At 45.9% G+C, this 13,577-nt stretch overlaps 1 protein-coding gene across 1 annotated transcript; it reads left to right on the forward strand.

The window, feature by feature from the left end:
* The first annotated feature begins 4,299 nt into the window (after nucleotides 1-4,299).
* On the forward strand, nucleotides 4,300-5,235 carry Or4d2 (olfactory receptor family 4 subfamily D member 2). Its single transcript, XM_076871368.1, has one exon. It carries the CDS (start codon nucleotides 4,300-4,302, stop codon nucleotides 5,233-5,235), a length of 936 nt encoding a protein of 311 aa, XP_076727483.1.
* The last annotated feature ends 8,342 nt before the right edge of the window (nucleotides 5,236-13,577 follow it).

Raw genomic sequence — 13,577 nt, forward strand, 5'->3', positions numbered from 1 at the left:
AATCTAAATGTTGAAACATTAATAGCCCATGTAATGGTATCCTGGTTGGTGATTAAGACATGAGGGTGGAGCCCTCATGAATGGGATTAGCGCCCTTATAAGAGAGACCCTGGAGAATTCCCTCTTCCTTCCACTACATGAGGACACAAGGAGAAGTCAGCTCTGTAAGCCAGAACCTTCATGAGATGCCTGATATATCAGTGCCTTGATTTCAGATATCCCAGGCTTTAGAACCATAAGAGATAAATTTCTGTTGCCACTGAGTGTATGGTGTGCCACTGTAGCAGTCCAAACAGGCTGAGACAGATATATATCTTGCAAAACTATACTATCATATCACAACCAGGTGATTAACATGAATATAATCAAGACAGGGAAAGGGACACTTTGTAAAAGCTTTAACAAAACAAGATTCACGAAATTAGATTGCATTTCATAAAGGTATAATCAGGAATGAGAAAAAAAATCTTGGAAATTAAAAATCTGGTTTGTGCCATTCTGTATTTTTCCAAGATATCCACATTGGCAACTTCCATCCAGCATGCTCTTCCTCACAATATGATGCTCTCATTCTTTTCATGTAGAGGTGGAATCTTCCTCACTAGGAAGAGAACTCTGCTTAAGAAGTTACACCATTTTTACATCACATCAAATTTATAATTCTAGTTAAATTGAATTTTTTTTAATCAATTCCTCATAATGAGAGCATCTATGGGTTTCCTATACTAACTACTGTATTAACAAGGGTAATAATTAACATGTGAAGAATGCAAGCACCTTATTGCTGGTGCAAATAGAATTGGATATGAGTGGTGAATTAACTGTGGTGGTCTGGTTGGCAAAAAGAAGGACATGGTTTATGGGATATTAATTTCTTTTGTAGTATACAAACAATTTCCTATCTATGATTGCCTGAGTAAAGATCATTTCAATTTAAAATAAGGAGAAAGAGAAGAAAGGAAAATCAAATCATTTAGTTTGACAAAGTCACAGGAGAACTGTCCATCATGCTGAGGAGCAAGTTAGAGGTTCTCAATATCCCTTCCCTAGAACAAATGCACCAGTATTTACAAATTTACGAGAAAACTCGTTACAAATGCCTTGGGTTTGTAAGATTCTTAGCCTTACCACTGACCTGCCAAATGAGAAAGTCTGGGCTGGGCACACCAGTCTAATAACAAACCTTCAGGTGATTCTTTTTTTTTTTTTTAATGTAGATTTTTTTTTTTTTAAGAGAGAGAGAGAGAGAGAGAGAGAGAGAGAGAGAGAGAAAGAGAGAATTTTTTTTAATATTTATTTTTTAGTTTTCGGTGATCACGACATCTTTATTTTACTTTTTATGTGGTGCTGAGGATCGAACCCAGTGCCCCGCGCATGCCAGGCCAGTGTGTTACCACTTGAGCCACATCCCCAGCCCCTCAGGTGATTCTTTCAAGAGTAAGAATCAATGATTTAAGAAATAGTTTCTTCTAAAACTACTGGAGAATCCATTTCTTTGGGAGATGGTCTCATCCTTCTGGATGTTTTCCTGCAAATTCCACATTCCAAAAATCTCTAAAATTACCAGTGTTCTTGGTACTCTGGGTCCCTAAGGAAGACCTCTCAAAGAGTATGTTTTGAGACGTACAGAAACTTTTTAACAACTCCTATTTCTCCCTTGGTCCCAGTGGTAATTAGCCCAGCTCTGATTCCTGAGCCCTGTCCAATAGTTTTTCCCAAGGTTACTACTACTTCCTCTAGGGCCCCATGGTTGAGCGTACACATGAGGAATGGACAGGGGCTGGGAAGCTGCAGCTGCAGCAAAGATCTCCAAGAAGATGTAAGACCACAAGTCCCATTCTGGGCTGAAGGAAGGTGCGAGGCAGAGTTTGCTCACCTGCTGGAGGGCGGGAGTAAGAAACAAGTGACCTAGACTTGATGTGAGTGAGTCTAATGTGTCAGGAGACAGCCAGGAAGTACAACAGGTAGAATATGTTGTTAAAAACAGATGCTCCAGGTTACAAAAACAATCCAATGTAGAATTATGCAGGCAAAAGAAAACCAATCAAAACAATCCAATGTAGAATTGGCCCTGTGATTTTAAGGGTAGATGCAAAGAGCAATGGATAAAAAAAGATGAAGAAAATCATCTATGAAATTCTCCACGTAGCCACGTGTAACAATGTAACATAATTAACTGCTAATACATTTCGTTGGTAAATTTTTTGAGGAACTACTAAAGGAGAGTTGTTGGACCTATTATGTTATTGAATTTCTAATGTAATTAAGACAGACAACAGGAAAAAATGGTAAGTGCTAAAATGGAGGTAATTGAAAATTATTATTGGAACTCAGAGAAAGGAATAATTAATTCTGCATGGGAGAAATGGGGGAAAGAGTTAAAGAGAAGAAGATGATATCTGAGGGATTTTAGGTTGAAAGACAGCAAAAGGTATTTAAGGGAACAGGAATTATTACCAATTATTATTATATGGTAATAACCAAATAGATGGCATATGTAGAAAATATGAATTCCTTAAGCAGTAATTGGTGATAGGAATACTGTTTCGAAAGGTATATGGAGGGAATATTTTATTGCTTCGTATGGAATTCTGAGAGAGAGTTGCATGCACATGTTAATGTATGTTTTTCTCCCCTGGTTTTATCTATAGAGCATTTGCGATAACTCAAAGAGTTTGAGTTTTATGCTGTGGGCACAAAACAATCATTAAAGATTATAACAAGAAAGGAGCGTGATCCAGTCTGCACTGAGAAACGTCTCCCTCCTGGGCAGCTGTGTAAAAGGAGAACTGGAATGGAAGGGAGCATATGGAAGTGAAGGATGAGAAGAGAATTACCTCCAGTAGAAAATAGATGGTGATGGGCCAGGGGAGAGAGGATGGGGGAGACTGAGGCAGGACACGGGGCGGGGAGACCACTTTCCTTTGTCCCTTTCCTGATTGAAGTTTCTTTTTTATGATGGCAGAATTGCCCCCAGAACATTTCTAGTTTCTCTAAATTGCTTCTTTTCCTAGCATCTCCTTCTCCATGCCCTGTAAATGTCTCTTCCCCTCCATGTGCTTCTCTAAATGGGCCCATTCTCTCCAGTATTTCCCCTTCCCCACCCTTTGCCTGTCCTATATCACTCCATTTCCACCCTTGTAATCTCCTTTAAGGCCTCTATTCCCATTTCTCTCCATTCAACTTCTTCCTCTTTGTTCTACCCTTAGATTTAGTAAATCTTCTAAAGTTGCTGTCCTTTCAGAAGAACTCAGTCACTTTCAGGCAATATCCATCAACTGTTTCTTAATGTAGTGAATTCTCTCCCCCATCTCTCTCTTTGCCTCCACAAATGTCCCGTGGAACCTTACAAAGTAAGGCATACCTATGCTGGGGCCTGGGAAGAACCTGGGTAACCCAGGAATCCAGCTGGGTCCAGAGGTTCTCCACAAGGACTTGGATGTCCTATACTTATTCATCATTTTCCCATTGAGTACTGACTATGACAAGAATGGACACTTAAGGGTACAAATAAATTGTGAAATTAAGACCCCAGTCTCTAGGACCTTATGGTTTAACTGTGGAGGAAAAGCAGGCGTGTGAAAGCTCTTAACATTTTTTTAAATATTTATTTTTTTAGTTATAGGTGGACACAATATCTTTATTTTGATGTGGTGCTGAGGATCAAACCCAGTGCCTCACACATGCTAGGTAAGCGCTCTACCTCTTGAGCCACAACCCCAGCCCTAGCTCTTCACATTTTGATGTGATAAATGTTGTGTCCAAATCTTAGAGACTGGAAGGAGGGGATGACTTCGAACCAGGAGTCTTAACAGAGGAGAGGGATTACTGCTTATTATGCCAGGCATCATTCCAGAGGATTTATATGTATCCTTCCATGTAAGTCCACAGAAAATTCTTCAAAGAAAGCCTTTTTGTTCCCACCTTACAGATGTGGAAGCTCAGATCCTGACAGAACGGGTGAGATGCTCAGACTGATCTCAAGGAAATTGAAGACCTGAACCGGACTCCAGATCTGTCTCACTCCACGTGTTTTCCGATGACTAGTTCCGTCTTTGAAAGGCAAGTTATGCATAATTCTGGATGACTCTAAGATACCTCAGGAATCTGTATTCCAGCACCCACGAGTGAACCCTTCAGGGACAGAGCAGCACCAGGTATCATGGTCTGCATATGAGAATGCCCATCAGATGGACCCCCAACGACTTCGTCAGAGTCCCTGAGCATTCACAGGGTAAGTAGTGACTTCGAACATCCATGCCTGGGTTTCATTTTCTTTAGCTGTGTGGAGAAGGCACCATGGAACCACAGAACCTCACCTGGGTGTCAGATTTTGTCTTCCTGGGGCTCTCACAGACTCAGGAGCTGCAGCCTCTCCTGTTTCTGCTGTTCCTATTTGTGTACGTCACTACCGTCGTGGGAAACCTCCTCATCATTGTCACGGTGACCTCAGACTCCAAGCTCCACACACCCATGTACTTCCTGCTCCGAAATCTGGCTCTCATCGACCTCTGCTTCTCCTCAGTCACTGCCCCCAAGATGCTGGTGGACTTCCTCTCTGAGAAGAAGACCATCTCCTTCCAGGGGTGCATGGCTCAGATCTTCTTCTTCCACTTTCTGGGAGGTGCCATGGTCTTCTTCCTCTCCGTGATGGCCTATGACCGTCTCGTGGCCATCTCCCGGCCTCTCCACTATGTCACCATCATGAACGCTCAGCTCTGCGTGGGACTGGTGGTGGCAGCCTGGATAGGAGGCTTCCTCCATTCCATTATCCAGTTGTCCCTGATGCTCCCCCTGCCCTTCTGTGGCCCCAACATCCTGGATAACTTCTACTGTGATGTTCCCCAGGTCTTGAGACTGGCCTGCACGGACACTTCCCTCTTGGAATTCCTCATGATCTCCAACAGTGGGATGCTGGATGTCATCTGGTTCTTTATCCTTCTGACCTCCTACTTGGTCATCCTGGTGATGCTGAGGTTCCACCCGGGGCAGGCGAGAAGGAAGGCAGCTTCCACCTGCACCACCCACATCATCGTGGTGTCTATGATTTTCATTCCGAGCATTTACCTCTATGCCCGGCCCTTCACCCCCTTCCCCATGGACAAGGCTGTGTCCATCAGCCACACGGTGATGACTCCCATGCTCAACCCTGTGATCTACACCCTGAGGAACCAGGAGATGCAGGCAGCAGTGAAGAGATTAGGAATGCACGGGCTGGTTTGTAAAAAGGTGTGACTGTGGGTCAATCACGTCTCTTTGACCTGTTCCCTTTGTAAAATGGAGAGAGAGATACTATATCTGCTCAACTCATAGCCTGTGTTGGGAGAATCATCTTTGTAGTGATGTGTGTGTGTGTGTGTGTGTGTGTGTGTGTGTGTGTCTATGGACTTTGATACAGAACAACTTATTCGGTTTTTTAGAAAAAAAGGATGCTTTCTCTTTGTGGTTTGTGTTCCTAAAACAATGAGAAATGTTGGTGCGTCCCTGAAGAAGACACTTTCCTTTGTCTCTTTTCCTGATTGGAGTTTCTTTTTATGATGGCAGAATTGCCCCCAAGAACATTTTCAAGTTTCTCTAAATTGCTTCTTTTCCCAGCATCTCCTTCTATTCTGAGTCCAGAGTATTGGCAAGACCAATTAAGAGACTTGTCTTCTTAATCCTCCGATTGGGAGCTGTGTGACCTTTCACTTTTCAAACTGATGACTCTGGATGAGCGACCTAACCTCTCTTGGTCTCCTCAAAGCGTGTAAAACAAGATCAGTCCCAGTAATGCCATAGATTTTCGATACAATTTAAAAGTTTAAAATGCATGAGAAAGTATTTTGTAAATCACAGAAACTTTGTGAGAATTATTGTTATTCTTATCCTTGACATTTCTTCTTCTATCAGTTGAATCGTGTTTTGGAGGTGAGCGAGGCACAGAGAGCATGAGGGCTGAACTCCAGAGGATCATGCAACACGCCCAATAGGGAGTAGACCTTCAGGGCCGTGTCTGTTAGAGTCGGACTGCTTCCCGCTGCAGACTCAACACTTGTTACAAATACGAATCAGAAGATCCGTTCATTTGATTTCTCATCCTTTCATTTCCCTTCCCATTTGCAAATATCCATTTCAGACCTGATGCATACAGTGTGTGTGTGTGTGTGTGTATAAATGGTGGGATTTTGGCTCTAACTTCCTTGGTCTCTCTCTCTCCTCTCACTCCTCTGTCCTTCTCTGCCTCTCTCCCTACATCAGTTGCTGTTATTTCAGTTTCTTTACCTCCACCTGGGCCTGTTCTTTCTCCATTTCTCTGGTGTGCCTTGCTTCCTCCCTGCCTGGAGCTCTTGCCACACACCATTGTATCTCTCCTCCAATACCAAAGTTAGGGGTTGAGATCAAGTTATCGGGCAGAAAAACAAAAAGGTTATGGTTGAGTTGCTGAGTGTCGCAGCCCAGACAACCTTAGCTAAACAGAGGGGGTTATTTTAGGGTGGAGAGTGGAGACGGGTACTGTCGGGAATGACATAGCTGGTTCCCTTTTCTTCCTTTCTTCCTACATCCCTCCTTGCCAATACAGTCATCTTGCATGTGGCCCAAACAGGGGTCTCAGCCCCCTAAACCTGACCCATCCATTTTGCTTACTGCCACTGACTGGCTGAGTCTGTTAGGGTTCAAATTCCAAAGTCCTGAGAGAACAATCTGATTGGCTGAGGTTGGGCCATGTGTTCCCTGTGGCTGGGGGCTATAGAGGTCCTGTGACTTAAGGGTGACCAGCCAGTCCCCCTCCACCAGGGGTTGTGGGTAAGGGTGTTCCCAGAGAAGGAAGGTGTGAGTGGACAGCAATGCCCCCCTCCAGCAATGTCTACCATGAAAGGCCCTTTGAGCCTTCTCACTCATGACGTCATGAATCGACGCAGGATCTGCCTTGTCTGCAAGGCCACAATTCCCCTACTGTACCCCAGTCTCTGCTCCTGGGAATCCCCAGTCTGATGGAGGAGGTGGGGTAACAACCTCTCACAGAAGGCCAAGGCAGTCGGGAGGAGAGAAGGGAGGGGCGCTTGCCTTGGCTGACTCCCGAGTCTAGACCTATGACCGTTCATGTTTTGACCCTTCTGCCTCCTGAACCTTCCTGCCCTTTGGCGAATTGTTTAGCAGATCCCAGAGGTCAAGCTCTTTCTCAAGAGGCAGGATGGTGCTGGACCGCCAGGTAGCTCTCCAAAGCCTGTTTCCTCTAGGCTTGCTAAAGGCAGAGGCTCAGAACTGCCTCCCTTAAGGGGTCAGTCCTCAGCTCTGGAACACAAATATATACAAATTCACATACATGTGCACAAACTCCTGGTCCATCCTGGACTCGTCCTAAAGTGGAGCCTTGGAAGTTTGAGCCATGCCCTTTCCCCTGTGCAGGTCAGTATTCTCATTATTAGAATAAAGCCAAAGACCCCACCACCAGAACCCCTGAAAACAGGAGCAGAGGCAGGCCCACCAGGCCCCAAGCCCTGCTCAGACCCCGCTGTCTGGATGGGGCGGTTGGAGCAGAGCAGATAAAGAGATCAAATCAGGCCTGTGGCCAGCAGCTCCCCTGTGGCTGGTGGACGGTTCTTGTGAAAGTGATTGCAGAAACTTGAGGTTATCAGCTGGCCAGGGGAAGCTGGGTGGGAAGGTTCAAGTGTACTGAAGCAGAAAGGTGCCCTGGAGGGAGACCTCCTTCATGGTCCAAGGTCTGGATGTGATTCTAGCAGGGCCAGGCCTGCAACCAACTGCATCCCCTGACCCAGGACTGGCATGGCCCAGAGAAAGCAATGCCCCTGGTCCTGGCAGATGTCCAGGCACAAATCCATCCCCCAACCTCAGAACCATGACAGGCAAGATCACAGGACATGCGTCCATTCCACAAATCAGCATCTGGCTCCTTGCTGGGCACTATGTTAAGTGTTGGGGCTACTGAGCAATAAAACAGGTACACAGCTATTCTGTGTGGACACCCACAGACCTGCAGGGAGCTGGTTTAACCAAATCCAATCCACAGACACGAGAATAATTACAATGATGTGAACTTTGAGGAAAGGAGTTAAGCCTAGGGAAAGGAAGACCCCACCAACTGCATCATGTCTGAGAGGTGGACCAGGAAAGGGTCCTTGTGAATGAGACCTGAACACTCAGAAGGATTCACCAGCAGAGGGGGAAGAGCCCTTGTGGTTGATACTTGGAGGAGGAGGGGGTAGGCCCGTTTAGGAGCCGAAAGTCAGTGGGTTTAGGGGGCAAAGAAAGGAGATGCGATTTGGGGTGGGAGCCAGATTGTGTGACTCCCTTAGATTCCTTTCCTAGGAAAAGCTGTTCAGAGGGACAGGAGAAGCCAGCAGAGGGGACTTTTTTTCATGGGTCTGTGTAGGTGTCTTTGGCTTTTTACTTCACCCTTTTCCCTTTTGGAGGAAGAGCTCACCTCTGAGACTCCCCAACTTCTGAGGTCCCCATGGCCCAGCAGTGGGTTCTGGATACCACCTGCTGAGGGAAAAGCTCACACAGGCCTCCCAAACACCCAACCCCATGGGGTGCCCCACCCACACTGTCGCCAGCATGTGGCCTCCATGCTCAGTGGGTTCTTCATGCTCACAGCCCTTGAGCAGCACCCACTCCAATCACCCAGAGCTCGGGCTCCTGCCTCTTAACTTGCCCTGGGGGACCACCTAGTGCCCACCCTAAAGCCCTCCCATCTCTACATCACCTCCATTATGGCCTCCACCCCCTTCCTCACCCCATCCCCCTGGCCTATTGGGGTCAAGACCCTGGGCGTGGCCCCACATCCCCTGGAGGTTTGGGAAATCCAAGTGGCTCCATAAGGTGACTTTTCTTCCCTTCCAGGTGGAAAGCATACGTGAACTCCTGGAGTTAAGTACACTCTCCTGTCTGTCCTACAACATTCCTGAGCACTGGCCCTGGGCCTAGCCTTGTGCCTGGTGCTAGATATACAACTGCCAGCAAGATCAGGCCTGAGATCTTCAAGATGCTCGGCACATGTCCAGGGATGGACAAGGTGACAGCGTTCCTTCAGTGCAGCACAATATGTGCTGAGGAGGCATCAGTGTGGGATGCCCTGCAGCTGAGACCGAATTTGGGGTCTGAATAGGAAAGGGCTGAGGAAGGCTTCCTGGAGGAGGTGACAACCCAACCTAGGCAAGAAGATGAGTGGAAGTTAGTCTGACAAGGGGACATGTACAAGGACCCAGAGGTGAGGGGAAGACAGTGTATCAGAAAACTTTAGGGAGATCAAGCTGGAGCGTGGAGGCTGGTGAGAAGTGGGTGGAGGCTGGAGAGGTCCTGCAGGCCTGGGAAACCATGGAAGGATCTGGGATCCCTGGCAGCTGCTAAAGAGATATTGTGCATGGATCCCACAGAGTGACCCTGCCCAGCTGGGGCCTGCACGGGCGGATTCCAGTACAGCATGAGCGGCCCGTTCTCCCTCCAGGTGCTCAGAGTTCAGTGCTCCCTTCCTCCCTCTCCCCAAGGGCCCAAAGTGTGTGTGTGTGCGCGCGCGCGCACGGGGGGTTGGGGGTGCTTGAGGGGATGGAAGGACTTAAAAGCCTCCTGACTTGACATTTAGTGAAGGCAAAAGAAAGGGACAAGGGCCGGTGTTGTGGCTCAGTGGTAGAGTACTGGGTTCGATCCCCAGCACTGTACTGAGACACTGGGTTCGATCCCCAGCACCACATAGAAATAAACAAATAAAATAAATATATTGTTTCCATCTACAACTTAGAGAATATTAAGCAATATTTTTTTTAGAAAACAAGGTGTGTGTTGTCTGCAGGGAATTTGCTCACAACACAACACAGACGGAAGGACAGACTGTTTGCTACGATCACCACGGGGTGGCAATTCTAAATAATTTTAGTAATAAAAATTCTCCTTCTCAACGAGAGCTTGGGTTGATCTATAGTTCCCCAAATTGCTGCAGTTGATAAACCATGCAAGCTTCAAGTTAGTGCGTTTTTATTGCATATCCTTAATAAGCACTGCCCTCTACATAGAAGTTAATTCAGATGATTCCCAATAATTCAGTGGCTTCCACAGCTAAAAACGTGTATTTGTTTTGAGAATAACTGCTAATTGTCCAAAAACAGGCAGGCAGGTCAGCCACAGGTCCCAGGTCCTGCCAACAGCACTGTGTATTCTGTTTAAACAGCTGATTTGATATAAACAACGACGACACAGAGGTTGTAATGAACACTGTGGTTTTAAATTGTATTTAAAACAGTGAATGAGTGCAAACTGTGGAGTATTTTTAAGCGTCAATCTTATTTCACTCATGAAATGTTTACTGAGTTTTTTTTTAATAACTCTTATTTATTTATTTATTTTTTATGTGGTGCTGAGGATCGAACCAAGGGCCTTGCACGTGCGAGGCGAACCATAACCCCAGGCCCCTAAGTTTTAATCATATCTCAAAGATTGAATTTATTCTCCTATTTATAATTGTTCATTTAAAAACTAAAAAAAAAATCAAGAAAATAGAAACTGTAATTATAGACTTAAGTATTAAAACTACCACTATGTAGGTGTTTTTCTTTTATTTAAAACTAAATTAAATTTAAATTTAAATTTAATTTTGTATAATTAAAGTGTTACTCCAATATTTTTTAAAATATATTTTTTAGATGTTGATGAACCTATATTTTATTCATTTATTTATATATGGTGCTGAGAATTGAACCCGGTGCCTATATACATGCTAGGCAAGCACTCTACCACTGAGCCACAAACCCAGCCCTATTATTCTTTTTTTAATAGTGTAATATCTTTAGTTGTATTTTTTATTGGCATGATTATATAAATGAAGCCCAATAAAAGAAAATTCACACATTTATTTTCTGGCCATTATTATTACTTTTTAAAAAAATATGTATATTTTTTTTTAGTTGTAGATGGACAACTATTGTCCTCAAGGAACAATACCTTTATTTTATTTATTTATTTTTATGTGGTGCTGAGGATGGAACCCAGCGCCTCGCACATGCTAGGTAAGTGCTCTACCACTGAGTCACAACCCCATTTAATAAATATTACTAATAATGATTTTGGTATATAGAGGAGAGAGAGATAAAAAAAAATAATACACCTCCAGAGTCATACTCTTGGTTGCCACTGGACAAAGCTAATCCCCTAGGGAAAACTTTCACTGAGGTCCCAGTTGGCATGAGAAAAAGCCCATGGGGAAGGGCAGAGGGACTATGGCCCCTTTTTTGGTCCCTGCATATGACTGGCCCTGAAAAAGCACATGTCAAAGCAGACCACGGTGAAGACCTTGCTTCCTGGTGAAGGCCACACAGTGGGTGCCAAGGCTAGAGGGGGGCCTCCATTACTGTCCTTGTGCTCAATTTCCAGTGCCCTACTCCAGAGAGACAGGGACCAACAACCCTTGCTTTGGAGGCCTCCCTTCCAGGTGACCAGCCCTGAAGGGTCTGCAAAGCCCTATCACTCACTGCACCCACCCCACTTCAAACTGATGGCAATTTCTGCCCTTGAGCAACAACCTCAAATGAGCTCAATCAAGGAAAAAACAAAGCTTATTCAGCAACACTGTTGAGCACCTGCTTTGGACCAGGCACCACTGGTGCTAGCAATTCACACTGATTCTCTTAAGGACTCTACCAGGTAGACCACAGAAAGACCTCCATCTGCCAGTGCAGAGGTGACCTCAGGCTTGCTTCAGGTGTTGATAGCATAGTCATCTCTCTATACTGACCTCATTAGGCTCCTGGGTGCTGAGTACTGCAGCTCAGGCATCTGGCCTAGTCAGTATCCTGCCCACATTAGAAATCAGAGAGATCTTATTAAAAGAAAACATGAGGGCTGGGGATATAGCTCACCTGGTAGAGCGTTAGCCTCACATGCAAAGGCCCTGGGTTCAATCCCGAGCACCATTTAAAAAAAAAAAAAAAAAGGAAACGTGAATTTAATTGCAGTTTGCCCGAAACCGGGAAAGCAGCTACTCTGCCTCTGCCTGTCCTACAGGAATGTTACAATTTATAGCCCAGAAATATACATATGCAGATTCAGCCAGGCTGTGTTAGATAGAGGTCTGTTACAATTCTGGTCTTTGTTTCTTTCTGTACTGAGAATTGAGCCCACTGGTGCTTAACCACTGAGCCACACCCCTACCCCTTTTTTTGTATTTTATTTAGAGGCAGGGTCTCACTGAGTTGCTAAGTGCTTCACTAAGTTGCTGAGGCTGGCTTTGAACTCACGACTCTCCTGCCTCAACTTCTCAAGCTGCTGGGATTACAGGCCTGCGCCACTGAGCCCAGCACAATTCTGTTTTTTCAAACTTTGCTGATGTCTGCTCAGGCTTTCGGGCAGGTTCCTCAGTTTTCATACTCAGCGTGAGGAAATTCATTTGCTGAAAAACAATTTTACAGGAAATTGGGGAGTTGAGGCTTTTAATTTCAAAGGGGGCTCTATTACAAAAAAGGTGAATTTTGTAGGTAGAAGGTCAAGGTGGCCAGGACCTAAGATCAGGGTCCTGTGAGAGGGCAGCAGAGCATTGGATGAAGAATCCTTCGTCCCCATGGGCCAGGCGACCAGGCGGCAGACCTGATTTTCCTTTAGCCTCGCTGTCTGCACCTCTGTCTGCCAGTCCTGATGCAAGGGCCCAGCCCCAGAAGCACCCCAGAACCTGCCTCCATAGTCTGCCTGTGCAAGGCTCCTCAGTGGGCCCTTTCCTTCTGCTTGCCTCTCATCACCACCGTAAGCAATCCACAGGTCAAAAAATCCCAAGACATTGGCCAACATGGCAGGGAGGGTTGCGTCTAGGACCCAGGGTTCTGACTTGGGCTCATAACTGTGGCCAAACCCTTGCACAACTCAATATTGCTGAATAAGTAGAAAAGCAGAGCTCATTCTGAGTGCAGAGACCCTGGGAAGAGGGTGACCTGGGCTTCATACACTCCACCTGGCTCCAACCCAAGGCATCTGGTCTCCTGAGGACAAGGGAGGTGACCCACAGTTGAGGACCATGCTACAATCTTAAAGAGCTCTCTCCTGCATTAGGATCACTGTTCTGTCTCACAAATTTGGAAACTGAGGTCCAGTGTGTGTATTGGGTGGTAATTTACCCAAAGTCACCCAGTGGGTCAGCAAGGAACCCACTGCACTTTCAGCACCTACACAATGACTTTCCATGCAGGCCCTTTGTCATAGGTCAGGGGCTTCTGCTGAAAACAGGAGATAAGATCGGGGGGCCTGGGACATCAACTGGAGCTTGTGAAAGGAGTTGCCAAAGCAAGTGGCTGTGTCAAGAGCAACTGCTGAGGCTGGCGTCGTTGCTGTGGGAGGAGGGGGCAGGGAAGGCACTGGGCAGGTTGAGGTGGAACGGGGAGGGCAGGAGGAGACAAGGATGACGGGAACCCTTGTGGGGTTCTGGAGCGCGTCCAAGGTCCACATTGAGTAAGGAATGGACATGTCCACCCAAAGAAGGGACAAAGGCAAGGCAGGCAAAGACAGAGGTATGAGAGGAATGGGCCTTCGGAGACAGACTGCCTGGAGTACATGTACATTTAAGCTTTGGAGGTGGGGGGTTCCCCCAAAGCCACATTGCTAGT

This window comes from Callospermophilus lateralis, chromosome 11, assembly GCF_048772815.1.
Source record: "Callospermophilus lateralis isolate mCalLat2 chromosome 11, mCalLat2.hap1, whole genome shotgun sequence".
In the NCBI taxonomy this organism is placed as follows: Eukaryota; Metazoa; Chordata; class Mammalia; order Rodentia; family Sciuridae; genus Callospermophilus; species Callospermophilus lateralis.

Excerpts from the sequence above, each read along its gene's own strand:
- Or4d2 (XM_076871368.1), top strand. The coding sequence starts at position 4,300 with ATGGAACCACAGAACCTCACCTGGGTGTCAGATTTTGTCTTCCTGGGG.